Genomic DNA, 18,205 nt, shown 5'->3' on the forward strand with positions numbered 1-18,205 from the left:
ACTTTACTTTTCTGTGGTGTGGCAATTTGCTTTTCTGTGGTGTGGCAATTTGCTTTGAAATGTGGTCTCAAAAGAGAAATGTAAGTGTAAAAAAACTGAAATATGCTTAAATTATTAGAGGACAAAAAATTTTCACTTATTACAGCAGAATAGCATTGAAAAGCCTTTGTGTGTATGTCGGTTCCAATTCTGTGAACGTAACGTTTTAACGTGATAACAGGGAACCTGTCATTTCAAATAACATTACTGACTGTGTTTTTATTGTGTCATGCTTACAGAGCGACAAGCCTTGGTATAAGTCATGTTTTTTTGCTAGTCAGCTGACGGTGAACAAATTACCTTGTTAAAGTTACAGTAGCTATGGCATTCAAATAGCGTTCGTTAGCTAGTTAATTCAAGACTCTGCGTTAGCTACGGGTGTAACCTTCACGTTCATGTATTTTTAGGTAGCCAGTTCAGTAAAGGTGCAAAAGATAGGCAACAGTTTCCCTCACAATGGAGGTGAAAGCTTTAACGTTAGCAAAGTTGACGTTACTTTTGCTATACCTAGCTACCATCATGTAAAAAAAATATAGGAATACGGGTAAGTATTCTGTTGTATATTGCTACCATACTAAGAACGTTAACTATCTAGTATGCTTTAGCACTGACATCGTTACACAAAAATCACTGCATAAATAAACTAAAATGTTAGCTATCTAAGTCTTATCTAAGGACTTCGGAGGAAAAGTTTAAACCGGTTTCAAAAATGTTGCTTTCACATCCATAGAATGAAGGTCTTGAAAAATTATTTTCAGTGTCTCTTTTTTACTACTCCTAGTAAAAAAGTAGGAGTAGGAGTAGTAGGCACAAACAAAATTTAACTGGTTATTATATATCATAATGATTGTTGCAACTTCAGTTTAGATCATGAGGTTTATTGCAACATCAGTATTCTTCATTTTGAGAAAACAGCCTCTCGTCTCAGCCATGCATTTCTCTGCGTTCCTTTTTTCCACGTCTCTCTCACAAAAACGACAGTATTGATTGGCTATGTTCTCGTAATGTATGACCAATCTGATAATACTGCGGCCAGGACATTGAGCCATACAAGCGGAAACCTTTCAGAGAAATGTGGCCAGTCACGGCGTTAGGCCTGGCCGTCCAGGGCTATAGCCCTGGATCTTTTATGAATAGCCCCAGATCTCAAATTGACCAAAAAATTATAATAATAAAAAAATAGCCCCTGATCTATTCATCTATAATTCCGATCACGCATTATGACAATGTAAACGTGTAAGCCACTAGCGTGTACCTCGAAATTTTCCACATGTGCATTCAAAACTGTATTGTGACCCTGGCGATGCCTCTGGATGGGGCTGCCAGGACTTTAACTAGGTATTTTATCGGCAATCATTTCAGACAAATTAACGATTCTGATTATTGTAAAAAGTTTGGATATCGGATCCAATTAACGCCCAATCTGATAATCGGTCGACCCCTAATTCTCCTAGTGGTTTACCCTTGCCCCACTAGGGTCAGCCAGCCTGTGAATTTGAATGTACGCACTTGGCATCAGCCAATGAGAGTGCAGCAGGAAATACATTAGGGGAGCAATCCCACCAACTGTCCTCCCGAATCTTCTGGTGACTCTGGGGTTCTGCTCAGGCCTTGAAGTCCTATAGGGCTCCGCTCTACTCATAGAACTGGAGTTAAATTACTGCGGTAACTATCATTCCATTTCATGGAGCTCTCCCCATAGGGGGATCTCTGCTACTAGTGCTTTAGGGAGGATCTACACGCTGCCAAGATATATTCCCTGACAGACCCGAACATACCCACAGGCAATCAGGTCAATTCTGGCTAACATGAAGCATGGCCGTATTGCACCGAAAAAATTCACACATCTGTGGCATCAATTGTGTCCACTGTCCTGCCACTCCTGTCAACAGACAAGCAGGCAACCATGCATGAACACTGCAACCGGTTAAAAGCACTAAAAGACAATTCAGACAGGGTATTCCATTAGAGTACAGTACATCGCTTGTTTCACCACTCAACCTGTCCCCTTGGCAACACCAAGCACACACTGGGCAAGAGAATCTGAGGACAAGATGTCCACAAGATGGTATTGGATAAACGGGGAAAGAGGCAAACAAGACGATGCCTTAAAAATATCCTCTACCCTGATGCCTCTAAATAAAGAAGCAGAATGCCGCCATGCCACGGACTCTAATAGGCAAGGACTCTAATAGGCAAGGGACATCCCGTCACTTCATAAGCTAGCTCGATTGCTTCCTTAAGCCAGTGAGACAACCGCTGTTTAGACTGTGCCTTACCCAACACAGCAGAGCTGTAACACACCAACAGCTAATGTGTCAGTCATCTCTCTGCCTTGCGCGCCACATAGAGTGCCAATGCTCCCACTGGGCTAAACAACTCCACTGTCTGCAACCTGAATGAGCTCTTCACAAACTTCGATTTTCAAAAAGGCCAGTTTGGGACGCAACAAGGCCCTGCTCAAATCTCTAAACTGTGTCTACAGAGTGCATAGCTTACTCACTTAGCTGATGACAGCGTGAGTAGGAGAGATGTTTTTAGTTACAACGTTTTTAACAAGATCTCATCAATAGGCTCAAAGTGCCTCACACAGTGCAAATCCCATTTGGGGGACTCTGGTACAGACCACAGGTCTCAGCCAACGGGTTCCCAAGTGGAAACGGTTAACCAGCGAATGCCTGATAAAACTGGTACTTTGCTATAGCCCTCATGACAAATCAAAATCGCTGCACATCGAACATGTGCAAAAGAACGAGATTCACAACCATCTCACAGCACACCAGGTCCATAGAATTTCACGCTTCTGTGAGAAATAACCCCCCCCCCCCCCCCCATACGCTTTAGAGGTAGAAAAAGCAGCCTGAGCGCCTTGGATCATACTGACAGCAGCAGCTGATTAAAATCTCAGTGCGCCAGTCTGGCCCTCTCATGAACCAAGGTATAGAGGGTGGATTAACATGAGTAAAGCCCCAAAAAACTCATTAAGGAGGACCTTAGGCCATGGAGTGTGAGCAAAGGTGTCTACCCCTAACGGCGGTTCATGTCTCTTTCTCAGTGAAAAAGCAAAGGGGACACTGATCGTTCCCTGTGGACGTGATCAGGTCCACCCGTTCTTCTGAACCGGCTCCACAACGCGTAAACAATGTCCAGGTGCTACATCCGCTCAGTGTCCTGGGAATCCCCTTAAGACATGAGGCGCGCACCCGCCCTGAAGTGCCCCAAAATGTGTGAAGGCACCCGTGAGTCCATCGCCACAATTTCTCAGCCAATCAATGTACAGGAGATCTTACTCTTCCTTGGTGATTGATGAAGGCAACCGTTGTTCTGTTGTCCGACCACACCCACACATCATGACCCCATCGTAGGGGCAAAGTAGCAATGTACCAACACCCCCCCCAAAAAGTCTGTGAGGCGTCTGTATATGCTGGGATGTGCGAGTACTCTGTGTAAGAGAGTGTGCTCGTCTCTCCTATAGCCCAGATCACGTTCTAGGGAGGCTGGGGCTGACAACAGCTTTCGACGGTGACGGACCAGGTCCAGGTGAAGCTGAGCGAACCACCTTTGTGTCCTGCACATGTGCAGGACCCCCGGAGGAATCACAGGATGCACTGCCAACCTGAGACCCAGTACGTACATGACAGTCAAAAGCGCAGAAGAGCGATAAGTAAGGTGCCTCTTCGTGTGCTTCCAGCGTGCGCCACCATGGAGATGGTCTCCAGTTAGACACTCAGATAAAACCACCTGTCGACACGGTCCTTGGGTGCTCTTTTTCCAATTCTCTGCAGAACCAGAGTTGCAGTGTGTCATAGACAATGGAGGGTTTGGCACTGGAGCCTCTACATCAGGGGTGTCAAACCGGTTCCACAGAGGGCAGAGTGTCTGCAGGTTTTCACTCTCACCTTGTACTTGATTGATTGATTGATTGATTAATCAGGTCACTAATTTGTTAGTTTCTACCCTCACGTGGTTGTTTAGGTCTGAACTGGGAACCAATTTATAGGAAAAATCTAATACCTGCAGACACTCTGCCCTCTGTGGAACCGGTTTGACACCCCTGATGTAGAGGCTCCAGTGCCAAATCCAGACACTTGTAGAACGTGAGTGGAGCCAGAGCATACCAAAATGGGATTCTCTTGAACTTGTACGCAATCGTTTGAAAGGAGAAGCAAATAAGCTTTCTGTGATGTGGGACCACCGGCACAAAGTACCACACTCGTTCGGTTTAACAGATGTCAGCAAGTGTTTTGTGAGAATTCTGAAGGGCAGTTTGACTAGGCTCCTATTGAGGAACGCCCCACAGAGAAAAAGGCTCCAACTTTGCTGTCTCACTTTCATAGAAAGGAGTGCGCAGACACCACCACCAGGGGCACCTTCAAAGGCCCTCCTATGCGTGGTGAAAACCTAACAGACCATATAGTGGACGTGGGTCTTGCCACCCAGCACAGGAGACTTTTCTTCAAAGGCAGGATCTTTACAACACCTGAGTTGGCTGAAGTAAAAGGCGAATGATTGGTGGGATTGCTCTCTTAATATATATGCTGCTGCACTCTCATTGGTATGACACCGAGTTCAAACATTTAAATTCTCAGGCTGGCTGCCCATAGTGAAGCAAGGGTAAACTGCTAGTAGCAGAGCCCTCCCTATGGGGTGGAGCACCATGATAAAGAACCATGTCTTTATGGACCCACTTTGTGCACAGGGGCATAGACATGCTGGAACAGGAAAGGGCCTTCCCCAAGCTGTTGCCATAAATTGGAAGTGCCCAATTGTCTAAAATGTATTTGTATCCTGTTGCATTACAATGACCCTTCACTGGAACTAAGGGGCCTAACCCAAACCCTGAAACACAGCCCAAGACCATTATCCCTCCTCCACAAAACCTTACAGTGGGCACCATGCATTCTGGTAGATAGCGTTCTCCTGGTGTCCGTCACACCCAGATTCGTCCTTCAGAATGCTAAATAGTGAAGCGTGAATCATCATTCCAGAGAACATATTTCCACTGCTCCTGAGTCCAGTGGTGGTGTGATTTACACCACTCCAGCTGACGCTTGGCATTGCACATATTGATGTGAGGCTTGTGTACACCTGCTCAGCCATGGAAACCCATTTAGTGAAGCTTTTGACGCACAGTTTATTGTGCTGTTGTTGCTTCTAGAGGCAGTTTGAACTCTGGCGAGTGATGCAACAGATGATGGCTGATTTGTATGTGCTACGCTCTTCAGCACTTTGCAGCCCTGCTCTAAGTTTGCATGGTCTACCACTTTGATCCTGGGCTATTGTTGCTCCTAGACACTTCCACTTCGGTATTATAGCACTTACAGTTGACTGGGACCAATCTAGTAGGGCAGGAATTTCACAAACTGACTTGTGGCATCCTATGATTAGTCACTGAGCTTTCAGTACAACCCATTATACTGCCAATGTTTGTGTATGGAGATTTCATGGCTATGTGCTGTATTTTAAGCACCTGTAAGCACTGGGTGTGGGCGAGAATGAAACACCTGGACTCAATAATTAATAAGGGTATACATGCACAGTAAGGTCTGGAAATATTTGGACATTGACAACATTTTCATAATTTTGGCTCTGTACGCCACCACAGTGGATTTTAAATGAAACAACCAAGATTCAATTGAAGTGCAGACTTTCAGCATTAATTATCGTATGATAATTGAAATATCGTGTGAAACTTTAAGGAATTGCAACCAGTGTCAACCCCAATCCCTTTATTCCAGGGGCTCAAATATAATTGGACAGATTAACACAATCGTATACAAAATACTTTGTTTAGAATCCTTTGCAGACAAATGACTGCTTGAAATGCATGGACATGACCAAACGCTGGGTTTTCTCCTTTGTGATGTTTTGCCATGCCTTTACTGCAACTGTCTTCAGTTGTTGTTTGTTCATGGATCTTTCTGCCTTAAGTTTTGTCTTCAGCGAGTGATGCATGCTCGATCAGGTGATTCACTCGGCCATTGCAGAATATTACTCTTCTTTGCCTTAAACTCATGGGTTGCTTTCGCAGTATGTTTTGGGTCATTGTCCATTTTGGTACAGGTTGAGCTTAGTTTAATCTGTCCAAATAATTTATTAAAAATATTTTGGTAAACAGACAAAATAAGAACTTGTCAGTGTCCAATTATTTCCGGACCTAACTGTGTATTTGTAATTATGACCTTATGAACTTCTCATAGATTACGTTTTTTTCCTCATAGATATTTTTTTTTTTTGTTGTGATGGACGTTGTTGTTGCAAATAGCAAAATGCACACTCAAAAAATATTTGTGAGCTCCATCTTTCTTACTGTTAAATTATATATTTTATTCTCCTTGATTGTAATATTCTAAAATATTTACCTAGTTTCAGTTTGAGAAAACAAGAAATTATATAAAATCTTTCATTTGCAAATTGCTGTAAAACAACTGTTCAATAAGGATAAAAAATGACCGTTACCATTCATATTTCTCTCTTTGATGCTGGTGTACACAGCTAAAAATTAAATGATGGAAGTATATTACAAACTGAATGAGAATGCACTTACATTTGCTTATCAGATTTTTGCCTTGAAACCAGGCCATAGTCACGTTTACCTCTTTGGTAGTCAGGATTTTGAGACTAAGCTATATGTAACGCTGCAAGTACGATGCAGGACACAGGCGCAGGGGGATGCAAGACTTCTAATAAATAACTAACATATAACAAAACTGAAACTAAGACACTAGATCAGAAACAATGTTACATGGAAAAAAAGCCCAACAATATACACAATGAAAGGAATTTGAATAGGGACAGTGATCAGGAACACGGGTGAGGACAATAACAACACACAGGTGCCCGCGCTCTAAATGAAGGAGAGAGGTCGTTGGATCTCACTGGCATGGCAAGCCTGCCTTCCCAAGATGTGACTCTGTAGCTAGCACTCCATAGTAACATTAGGACATGCTATGCGGTGTTCTGTAAAATCTCTGTTGTGATTTATGTTTCTCTATGCTTTCATTTTCAGCAACCCCAACAGCTTGCTTCTATGGGTATGATGAACCAACCTAACATGATGTACAACCAACCTGTCATGAGACCGCCCAACCCCTTCAGCTCGGTATCCAGTGCTCAGGTATGTATGTTTGTACATCAAATATAAAGTTAATTGATTAAATTTCTATTTTGTTCTATTTAGTATTACCGATTATAGGCCTGACAATGCTGTAGTATAATCTCAGATACACAAATAATTTAAAAAAGACAAGTAACTCCAGAATGTGGTCAAGAAAGAAGTATTAGCACCTTCACACTTCATAGTTGTACATTTTGGTGACCGTCCTCTTACCCTGAGTTTGTCCTTCAGGCCCATTTTCTTTTTTTAATTTCATTTAGCAAAATTGTAAAATTCAAAAAAGCTTTTGGGCCTCATATATATGCATTTCCATGAAATGCTTATTCCATACAAAAATCCTGAAATGTTCTATACAATATTATTCTAGAAATAGTTAAACATAACAACTAAATTTCAAGCAAGTGATTCTCCATTACCATGAAATTGAACACCCCTGTGGTGAGTATCTACTCAAACATGAAACTACAGATCCACCTCCAGAGATGTTCATGTTCCTGTTTCCACCATATATAATGTCAACAAGATATTTAAGGCCTGTACTCCCTGGAGATATATGGATATAAGAATGCCACTAAGGATTGTTTGAATGGTGAACGTGATCATTTTCAAGCTGACCTTTAGAAACAAGGTACAATAGTTTGAACAATCCATCACCGACATACCAAAACATACGTGAACATCCAACACTCCTAGGACAATCTCCTGTGGACAACTTAAGTCTTTTTTTGGAGTGCACCTTCAAATCCAGTTTCATAATGCTGACACTTCCAGCAAGACACTGACCTCAAACACTTCAATAAAGCACCCAGGAATGGTTCAAGAGAAAACCCTGGATGTTTCTGAAGTGGCCAGCAATGTGTCTAGATCTAAATTATATTCAAAAATCTGAGGAGAAACCTGAAAACAACCACAATCTGTGAGATCTGGAACCATTTGCACCAGAAGAGTGGGACTGGCAGTACAGAGGTGCAATAAGCTCATGCATGTCTACAGGAAGTGTTTGATTATTTTGTCTAAAGGCGGTGCTTCCAAATATTGAATCTAGGATGTCACTAACTTTGTCAATGCCATTTCTGTTTTTTAGATTTAATCAAAAACAAATGTTTGGTTATTAACTGTGTAAAAAATAATTCTGGAGACCAAATGTTGTCAGTCAACACCATTTGGTGTTACTAAATTATTGGTTTAGAAGACAAAATAAGTGTGACAATAGATTATATTTTTTGGCCTATTGAATCACATCACCTAATTTTTATTTTTATTTGGACTGTGATATGTCTGGAACAGGGACACTTATTGACATGGTGAGATCACTCTTTAAGAACCATGTGTTTTTAGAAGAGCTTGGCCATTATAATATGGTGATCATGTGACACTTTCCCTTGTATACCACAATCCTCTATCCTATAAAGATAGACTCATGTTTCAGTCATGTTAAGTCTTTCGTTCCTTTTAATATCTGTTATAGGGCGATGTGAGTTCTGTGTTCAGCTGTATTCAGTGAGGTGTTGTGTATAGTTACAATAGCCATTGCATTGTGTTTGTCTTCTACCTACCGTTTACAACAACCCTTTAGGTCACTCTTACCTCTCAGGAAGAGAGGGACTAATCTGCCATGACTCTCCTGAACAGTCCCAAATTTGTACCCTTTCTTGTACTTGGTGTAATCTTTCTTTCACCCTTCATTACCATCTGTCACTCTTACACACACTTTCTCTAACTTTGTCTTGTTTTTCTGACCTTACCTCTCCTTTCCACTGTGTTTCTCCCTCTGTCTGAAATAGCCCTCTGCAGCCTCTAGTCCTTCCAGCCAGAGTCCCCTCCGAGCCCCTGGACAGGACCCATTTGCACAGCTCTCTCTCAAGGATTTCTTGTAGAGCGTCTCTTAGGTACAGCATGCTTTGTGCTTGCAGATGTACATGCATGCGCAGCACAGCTTCACGCTAATGCTTCTCTTTTCTTGTCCTCCTATTGTCCATGTTCTCTCCCGTCATTTGAAAACGCACTGATTCTTACAAATGATCACCACCACAATTCTGTTTCCACATGATATCTCAAATCTCTAAAAAAAATACAATTTAATTAGATTAGTGACTTGCAAGTTTAACAGCTCAGTGCAGAATTTCCAGAAATAGTGTGCTTTTTTCTGTTTTGCACTTTAAGATAGAAGGGTAGCCACTAGTGGCTACCCTTTATATGTTTGCAGATATACTCGTCCATGCTATGACTTTCGCTGTAAATTACGGTTATGAAGAATTGTCCTGATCACTGACATTTTCAGCCAATAGGTACAGTGGGGCAAAAAAGTATTTAGTCAGCCACCAGTTGTGCAAGTTCTCCCACTTAAAAAGATGAGAGGCCTGTAATTTTCATCATAGGTACACTTCAGCTATGAGAGACAAAATGAGAAATAAAAATCCAGAAAATCACATTGTAGGATTTTTTAATGAATTTATTGGTAAATTCCTCGGTAAAATAAGTATTTGGTCACCTACAAACAAGCAACATTTCTGGCTCTCACAGACCTGTAACTTCTTCTTTAAGAGGCTCCTCTGTCCTCCACTCGTTACTTGTATTAATGGCACCTGTTTGAACTTATCAGTATAAAAGGCACCTGTCCACAACTTCAAACCGTCACACTCCAAACTCCACTAAGACCAAGACCAAATAGCTGTCAAAGGACACCAGAAACAAAATTGTAGACCTGCACCAGGCTGGGAACACTGAATCTGCAATAGGTAAGCAGCTTGGTGTGAAGAAATCAACTGTGGGAGCAATTATAAGAAAATGGAAGATATACAAGACCTCTGATAATCTCCCTCGATCCGGGGCTCCACGCAAGATCTCACCCCGTGGGGTCAAAATGATCACAAGAACGGGGAGCAAAAATCCCAGAACCACACAGGGGTACCTAGTGAATGACCTGCAGAGAGCTGGGACCAAAGTAACAAAGGCTACCATAAGTAACACACAACGCCACCAGGGACTCAAATCCTGCAGTGCCAGACGTGTCCCCCTGCTTAAGCCAGTACATGTCCAGGCCCGTCTGAGGTTTGCTAGAGAGCATTTGGATGGTCCAGAAGAGGATTGGGAGAATGCCATATGGTCAGATGAAACCAAAATATAACTTTTTGGTAAAAACTAAACTCGTCGTGTTTGGAGGAGAAAGAATGCTGAGTTGCATCCAAAGAACACCAAACCTACTGTGAAGCATGGGGGTGGAAACATCATGCTTTGGGGCTGTTTTTCTGCAAATGGACCAGGACGACTGATCCGTGTAAAGGAAAGAATGAATGGGGCCATGTATCGTGAGATTTTGAGTGAAAACCTCCTTCCGTCAGCAAGGGCATTGAAGATGAAACGTGGCTGTGTCTTTCAGCATGACAATGATCCCAAACACACCGCCCGGGCAACGAAGGAGTGGCTTCGTAAGAAGCATTTCAAGGTCCTGGGGTGGCCTAGCCAGTCACCAGATCTCAACCCCATAGAATATCTTTGGAGGGGGTTGAAAGTCCGTGTTGCCCAGCGACAGCCCCAAAACATCACTGCTCTTGAGGAGATCTGCATGGAGGAATGGGCCAAAATACCAGCAACAGTGTGTGAAAACCTTGTGAAGACTTACAGAAAACGTTTGACCTCTGTCATTGCCAACAAAGGGTATATAACAAAGTACTTTTGTTATTGACCAAATACTTATTTCCCACCATAATGTACCAATAAATTCATTAAAAATCCTACAATGTGATTTTCTGGATTTTATTTTTCTTATTTTGTCTCTCATAGTTGATGTGTACCTATGTTGAAAATTACAGGCCTCTCTCATCTTTTTGAGTGGGAGAACTTGCACAATTGGTGGCTGACTAAATACTTTTTTGCCCCACTGTAGCTAATGCTGAAATGTTGATTTATAAGCTGAATCTTCTGTGACAGTTACTTTTTGCTCCCTTGACATTGTAATGCCTTTTCATTGCATTTATTCAGTTGACCATCTCAGCCACACAGTGAGCAAACATGTAAAACCGTTTTCTAATACTCTTTGTTGATTTTCACCCACAGATGCAGTTCATGTAATATGAAGGAAGTGTCTGTCAGAAGATGAAGCACTTAGCAGCAAATCTTTGTCTTTGCTGCCAGTCTAACTCTTCAGAGAAATGTTCAGCCCCCCCCTCCCCCAAATACAGACATGTCAAGAACACAATTACTGTGCAATGACTGGCGTGAAACCATGGAAACAATGTATACATGACATTGGAAAGAAGATGATTATTCAACACCCATTATGATGTAATTTGTCCAACACGTCAAGCACTGCTGCTGTTTAAAATTAAAAAAAAGAAATCCCTCATCCGTTTTATAATCTGTAAAGATAGGATGTGAAAGACTTTATGTATTTGGAAATACTAAGGTGGTTGGATGTAACAGCTTGATGTTCTAATCTACAGGGAGGGGGAGAGGAGAGCCAAGGAATCCTTCTCTCTCTTGATCTAATCATCAGTCATCCATTTCCTACAGTTATTTAACTGTCACTAAGTAGATGCTAATGACGTTTACACCTGTTTTAGCTTTTGTCTTTTATACCGTGTTTACAGTAGACATTCCTTGTGTATTTGTATTTATTTATGATTATTGGTTTTAAGACTGGGGGAGAAAATCTATAGTGCAGTCTATAGTACATTGAACACATGTGGGAGTGCTTCAGCATTAAACATGGACGTTGGATTGTATCAGTGGAGAGAGGTAGAGTTGAAAAGATATTATATTAAATTACACCTATAAGTGGAATGATAGAGCACTGAATATTCTCCAAGTTTTGTGTTAAGAACCGTTCTTACTAGATCAAATCTCTTGATCTCCCATGTGACAAGTGCAAGGGGGATGGGGGTTTAGAGTATGAGTAAGTTATCTATATAGTCAATTCTGTGCCTAGGGTTTTTGCAATGGAACAACATTTTTGTCTAGTTGAATTGCACTCCATCCACAATTCTGGAGCATCACACTGGGGTGGAATCCATTTTGCTTTAAGCTTGGCATGCCATCAACCCACTGACCGTTAACATGGCTGCCTTTACTCTGAATGTGAAAGCGTTGCCTTTATGTTGCACACATCTTTCCAAGCTGCCCGCACAATCTCCCCTGACTTTGACTCTGTGGGAACTGGACATGAGGAGATTGTGTCTGGGTTTTGCTGTCACTAGAGAAGGGTCACAGTTTGGATGTAAATTAGTTGAGTAAAGATCCATTGGAACAGGGTAAGAGGGGCACTGTTGATCGGTGCTTTGTGTATATAAAACCAACTGTTCAACAGTAGAGGGAAGTGAAAGATGTATGAAATATGAAAGCAATTCTATCAAAATCTGACTCTACCTAAGTTTGATTCAGGATATCTTCTGTGTTTGTCCTGTGCCGATTATATTTTTGTTTATGTAATTAGAACTGGTACCAGACATTGACTGAGGTTTTTCTTTCTTTTTCAAATAAAGCGCAGCTTCCACAAAATGGTGTTCTTTAATTTACATGAAATAGTTTGGATGAATTTTGGAAGAGATACAGTATTTGGATTCTGTGTTAAATGTTGGATTACTTGCAATGTATGGCTTCAAGTTCCTAGGAAGAAATGTCACGTTTACTCTATCAAATTATTAGCGTACAGGTTTTTCTTTTCTTCTTTAACTTTTAAACTGAGAAATTATACTGAGACAAAGGTGTGTTTAGTTGCATTACACAAAGTCAATATAATAAAAGCCACAATGAAACACATGGATAGGTAGGACACATTAAAAAATGCAATCGTAGTTCACAGTGAAAAGGTCTTGTATCAGACCTTTCAACTGCCTTATATGCACCAAGGTTTCTAACTAACGGATACTCTGCAAGGCACTTATTAATGAGTGTGTGACATGGTAGTTGATAGCATATTCACCTAACCTAGAATAAGTCCTCTATCTCTAGAATTAAACAGACTTGTGTGTCCTTCATACAGCCAATCAAAGTGTATAAGAGGGGATGTCACACATAAGCCCTACGAAAACTGAACCATGAATTCCATACCTGAGAATATTGAGTAGAATTTGAGGCTCAGTCACCTTAAAGTTTTCTAAAAGACATATATACACTCACCTAAAGGATTATTAGGAACACCTGTTCAATTTCCCATTAATGCAATTATCTAATCAACCAATCACATGGCAGTTGCTTCAATGCATTTAGGGGTGTGGTCCTGGTCAAGACAATCTCCTGAACTCCAAACTGAATGTCAGAATGGGAAAGAATGGTGATTTAAGCAATTTTGAGCGTGGCATGATTGTTGGTGCCAGACAGGCCGGTCTGAGTATTTCACAATCTGCTCAGTTACTGGGATTTTCACGCATAACCATTTCTAGGGTTTACAAAGAATGGTGTGAAAAGGGAAAAACCTGTGGGCGAAAATGCCTTGTTGATGCTAGAGGTCAGAGGAGAATGGGCCGACTGATTCAAGCTGATAGAAGAGCAACTTTGACTGAAATAACCACTCGTTACAACCGAGGTATGCAGCAAAGCATTTGTGAAGCCACAACACGCACAACCTTGAGGCGGATGGGCTACAACAGCAGAAGACCCCACCGGGTACCACTCATCTCCACTACAAATAGGAAAAAGAGGCTACAATTTGCACGAGCTCACCAAAATTGGACATTTAAGACTGGAAGAATGTTGCCTGGTCTGATGAGTCTCGATTTCTGTTGAGACATTCAGATGGTAGAGTCAGAATTTGTCGTAAACAGAATGAGAACATGGATCCATCATGCCTTGTTACCACTGTGCAGGCTGGTGGTGGTGGTGTAATGGTGTGGGGGATGTTTTCCTGGCACTCTTTAGGCCCCTTAGTGCCAAGTGGGCATCGTTTAAATGCCACGGCCTACCTGAGCATTGTTTCTGACCATGTCCATCCCTTTATGACCACCATGTACCCATCCTCGGATGGCTACTTCCAGCAGGATAATGCACCATGTCACAAAGCTCGAATCATTTCAAATTGGTTTCTTAAACATGACAATGAGTTCACTGTACTGAAATGGCCCCCACAGTCACCAGATCTCAACCCAATGGAGCATCTTTGGGATGTGGTGGAACGGGAGCTTCGTGCCCTGGATGTGCATCCCACAAATCTCCATCAACTGCAAGATGCTATCCTATCAATATGGGCCAACATTTCTAAAGAATGCTTTCAGCACCTTGTTGAATCAATGCCATGTAGAATTAAGGCAGTTCTGAAGGCGAAAGGGGGTCAAACACAGTACTAGTATGGTGTTCCTAATAATCCTTTAGGTGAGTGTACGTCTGCCAAAGCAAAAACAAAATCAGTTATTGAAGTTTGGGAAGTACCTATTGTTTCCAGAAATTACTTTTCATGGGTTTTACTAACTTCCTCAGCACTAGATCTATATATGTTTACAAACTTTACTGCAGGCTGACATCTAATACTACATTTTAATGTGCAGAAACATTCTAAAACCAAATGTGTTACAAACCAAGGAGTAAAATATAAAATGACAAATTTATACAGGGTCAAAAATAAATAGCAAAACTGCTACATGAATGTTTTTCCATCATGTGTTGCGATCTATTATCTTTTCTCCCTTTCCTCCTTATATATGCTAATAAATCACCTATACATGAGTCACTGTAGTGAGTTATTGGGCCATGTATTTACTCAGGTTTATCTGAGGGTGTTTATGTTTAGAACACCATGTTTGCCAAGCATATAGGTCCAGGTGTACAAAATGCATAATGACTGGCTGAAGATAATATGTATGAAGTGATTTTGGATGAAAAATCATACTCCTAATTCATTCATTGCAGTTTTTAAAACAGCTGGCAATGTTGTGTGACAGTAGGTTGCATCCTGTACAATTTGGGTGCACACCATCTCTTTTAAAGAATGCAGGTCTTTCCCAAAATAGGTTGAAATGATCACCTAAACAAACCGGGATAACAGTAAACTTTGGTTGGCCCCCACAAACCCAATGGTAGATGTTTCTCACCATACAGCTTCCAACAAAGACGGTAGAGGTTGTTGTTTCCGTTGGGTTCATTGTCAAGCTTGGGAAGAGACGATGTGTAGGGCTGGCAAGAGGCTGAAAGCGGTTTGACAGACGCAGGTCGGGGACAGAATGATGTGGTAGAGTTCGCCTCGTGTTATGTTTCCCAGATGCAGTTTTCTACTTCTGTTCCACAGGTCGTGGTGTAGAACTGGCTAAATTCAATGGGGGGTGTGGCGGCATGGTCAATCTGTTTAGTAGGGGGAAGTGGTCATCAGCTTGAATTTTTAAGGCTGGTTCTCCCACTGCAGAGTAACTAAATTTGGTGGGGCAGTGGTCAGTCTGGACATGGAGGAAATCCTGGTGTCGGATTGAAGGCTTAAGTTTGACAATCTCTTTGCACTTCTCACACAAGAAAGTGTCGATAAAATCATCCTGCTCTGTTAAATTAAACATATTGCAGTTCTCGTATTATATTTAAAGAATCCAGACTGTCAGGGTCGTCCTCCATATTTGCTAGACGAGTTTAAAACCTCAGCATACAATGCAATTGAGTATATAAATCAGTAAAACTTGTTTAAAAAGTAAATCCCAGTAAAAGTAAACTGTAGTAAAACGATAAAATCAATCAAATTAAATCCATATAAAAGTGAAAAGTTTATCCACGGATAAGTTTGAGGTATTTTTGCCTTCAGTCTAAGATCTCAGCAAATGAAAAGCCGTATTCAATTGGATTTTAATCTGGAAATTGGTCAGTCAAGAACTTTCCACTTGTTGTCCCTGACAAACTCCTTAATTTGCTGTGGCAGGATATGTTTGAAAAAACAATCGAAAGAGTAAGGTCAGTACCCTTTTGACCATCATACTTTGTGGAACTCTGCAGGTTTCTGTGTAACTGTGTGTACGTTTACATTGCAGTTGGACTGATAAAGACAGTGCTTTGGGAAATGAGTTGAGGAGCCTACTGTATACTAACCGTACTTGGTGCTGCAGGTTTGGGGGAGTGGTCTAACCCTGAGAGGACATGAAAAGCTTTGCCCAAGGTTGTGAGTGGCACCAGGTGTAGTACTGCCAAAATTCCTTCTTTCCTGGTGTATCTTGTCGGTCTGTGTTTGTTTTCCTCAGTAACAATGTTTTTAATGTTACATCAAAGAACATAGTATAATATGGAAATAAACAAGGAGATAAACAATACATATTTATTTTAGATAACTGCTTCAATTTATCTTGGCCTAATGAGCATGTTAGTGTTCTATGCTGTAGTGTCTCTTTATGTGTTGTGATTCTTTGTACTACTCTTAGAATGAGAGCAGTTATCCCTAAATGACACTAGAAAAGATTGATGACAAAGGACACATAAACATTAACCTCTTCACTATTAAATGCACTCCATCACACAAGTGGTTAATTACATTAACTAGATTCATTTAGGCTGGGGTTTATTCAATCCCACAAAGGATGTGGCACTTGGTAAACACCCCATTCCCCACTGGATAGATTACAACCCAAAGATCCTTACCAAACCACCTTACCACCCAAAGACCCCATCAAAAACACCTTACCACCCAAAGACCCCATCAAAAACACCTTACCACCCAAAGACCCCATCAAGAACACCTTACCACCCAAAGAACCCATCAAGAACACCTTACCACCCAAAGACCCCATCAAGAACACCTTACCACCCAAAGACCCCTTCAAGAACACCTTACCACCCAGATACCCCAACAAGAACACCTTACCACCCAAAGACCCCTTCAAGAACACCTTACCACCCAAAGACCCCTTCAAGAACACCTTACCACCTAGAGAATCCTAGAAGACTACCTCACTACCCAAAGACCCTTACCAGACCACTGCATCCCCCAAGAAGCCCTAGGCATCCTTAATGCCACACCAGGCCTAGCATCCACCACTGCATCACCACCTCCACCGGCAGAACCAGACTTAAACCTGTTTACATGCCCCAACCCTTCCAAATGTGAAATGGGCTAGCATACTTATGACGGTGTAGTCCTGGTTGTAGTGGTTTCCATACAGTATACAACCAGTCTGTAAGTTCGACCACTGGAAAAAAGATACATTGTAAATACAGCAATGCAGATTTGATTGAATTAAGCCCTTGTTTTTGGTTCTTTCTGTGCTTAGATTTGTGTTTTATTCTTCCCCTAGCCTATAACAAAGGGTTAAACATGAGGTACAAAAATGCCAAGTCTGGTTCAGTTCTTGCTGTTATATTTATAGCCACTGGAGGGCACACCAAGGCACTAATAATTGAACCGAGAATGACAGTCTATTCCATTACAATAATGTTTTTACCAAGAATATAATATGTAATTTTTGTTTGCACATGTAATAAACTCTAAACATAAATGTTTTTGTTCTATATTATATATTTTTTCACTGTTGTTTAACAAGGTATGTCAATTGAGAAGGAATTTTCAATTAAGACAAATGAACAAACAATATATAAAGGAATGGACAACAAAATTACATTAAGTTCTGTGATATATTTAAAGTTAAGCTTGAATTTATCCTTTTTGAAAGAGTGACATGCAATAAGTGTAAAACTCAATGTTTTTTTGTAATTGGTAACAGCCATTGGTGGCAGCATACAGAAATGACAACCAAAAGGAGTATTGCCTTGAAGAGGGACCAGAGATATTTACTGAAATACAGGTCATTGTTGGAGTAGCAGATGTTAAGAAGTGAACGAAGGTAGAGGGGGCATTTACCTAAAAGGCAGTTCCTTTTAGGGGTTCTTTGAATTTAAACCAAGAAGCCCTTTTTAATATTTTTTATTAAAAGTAGGCTACTGTTTGATATTTTTCCTTAAATGGGTTCCCTAAAAAAAACTTTTTAGTAGTATAGAACACACTATGACAGTAATCTTCAATAAAACACATATGACTTTGCTTGCAATTTTATCATTTGGTCCTTTTTTTGCTTTGAAGTTTGCTTTTGCATTTTCCCCTTGAAAAATAGAGTTGTTCACACAGTTTTAATGAAGAACACTGAAATGATACTCACT

At 41.1% G+C, this 18,205-nt stretch overlaps 1 protein-coding gene across 14 annotated transcripts in view; it reads left to right on the top strand.

Moving 5' to 3' along the window:
• Window positions 1-12,652, top strand: part of picalmb (phosphatidylinositol binding clathrin assembly protein b) — a 31,017-nt gene extending 18,365 nt beyond the window's left edge. For 13 of the 14 annotated variants that reach the window (XM_020049223.2, XM_010863953.4, XM_010863961.4 and 10 more), the window contains 3 exons: window positions 7,049-7,156; window positions 8,941-9,045; window positions 11,213-12,652. In XM_020049223.2, coding sequence (XP_019904782.1) covers window positions 7,049-7,156; window positions 8,941-9,033 — 201 coding nt within the window. In that variant the 3' untranslated portion in view covers window positions 9,034-9,045; window positions 11,213-12,652. The remainder of the gene's footprint in view (window positions 1-7,048; window positions 7,157-8,940; window positions 9,046-11,212) is intronic. The other variant, XM_010863960.4, reaches the window with a different exon arrangement.
• The last annotated feature ends 5,553 nt before the right edge of the window (window positions 12,653-18,205 follow it).

Source organism: Esox lucius, chromosome 1, assembly GCF_011004845.1.
Source record: "Esox lucius isolate fEsoLuc1 chromosome 1, fEsoLuc1.pri, whole genome shotgun sequence".
Lineage (NCBI taxonomy): Eukaryota > Metazoa > Chordata > Actinopteri > Esociformes > Esocidae > Esox > Esox lucius.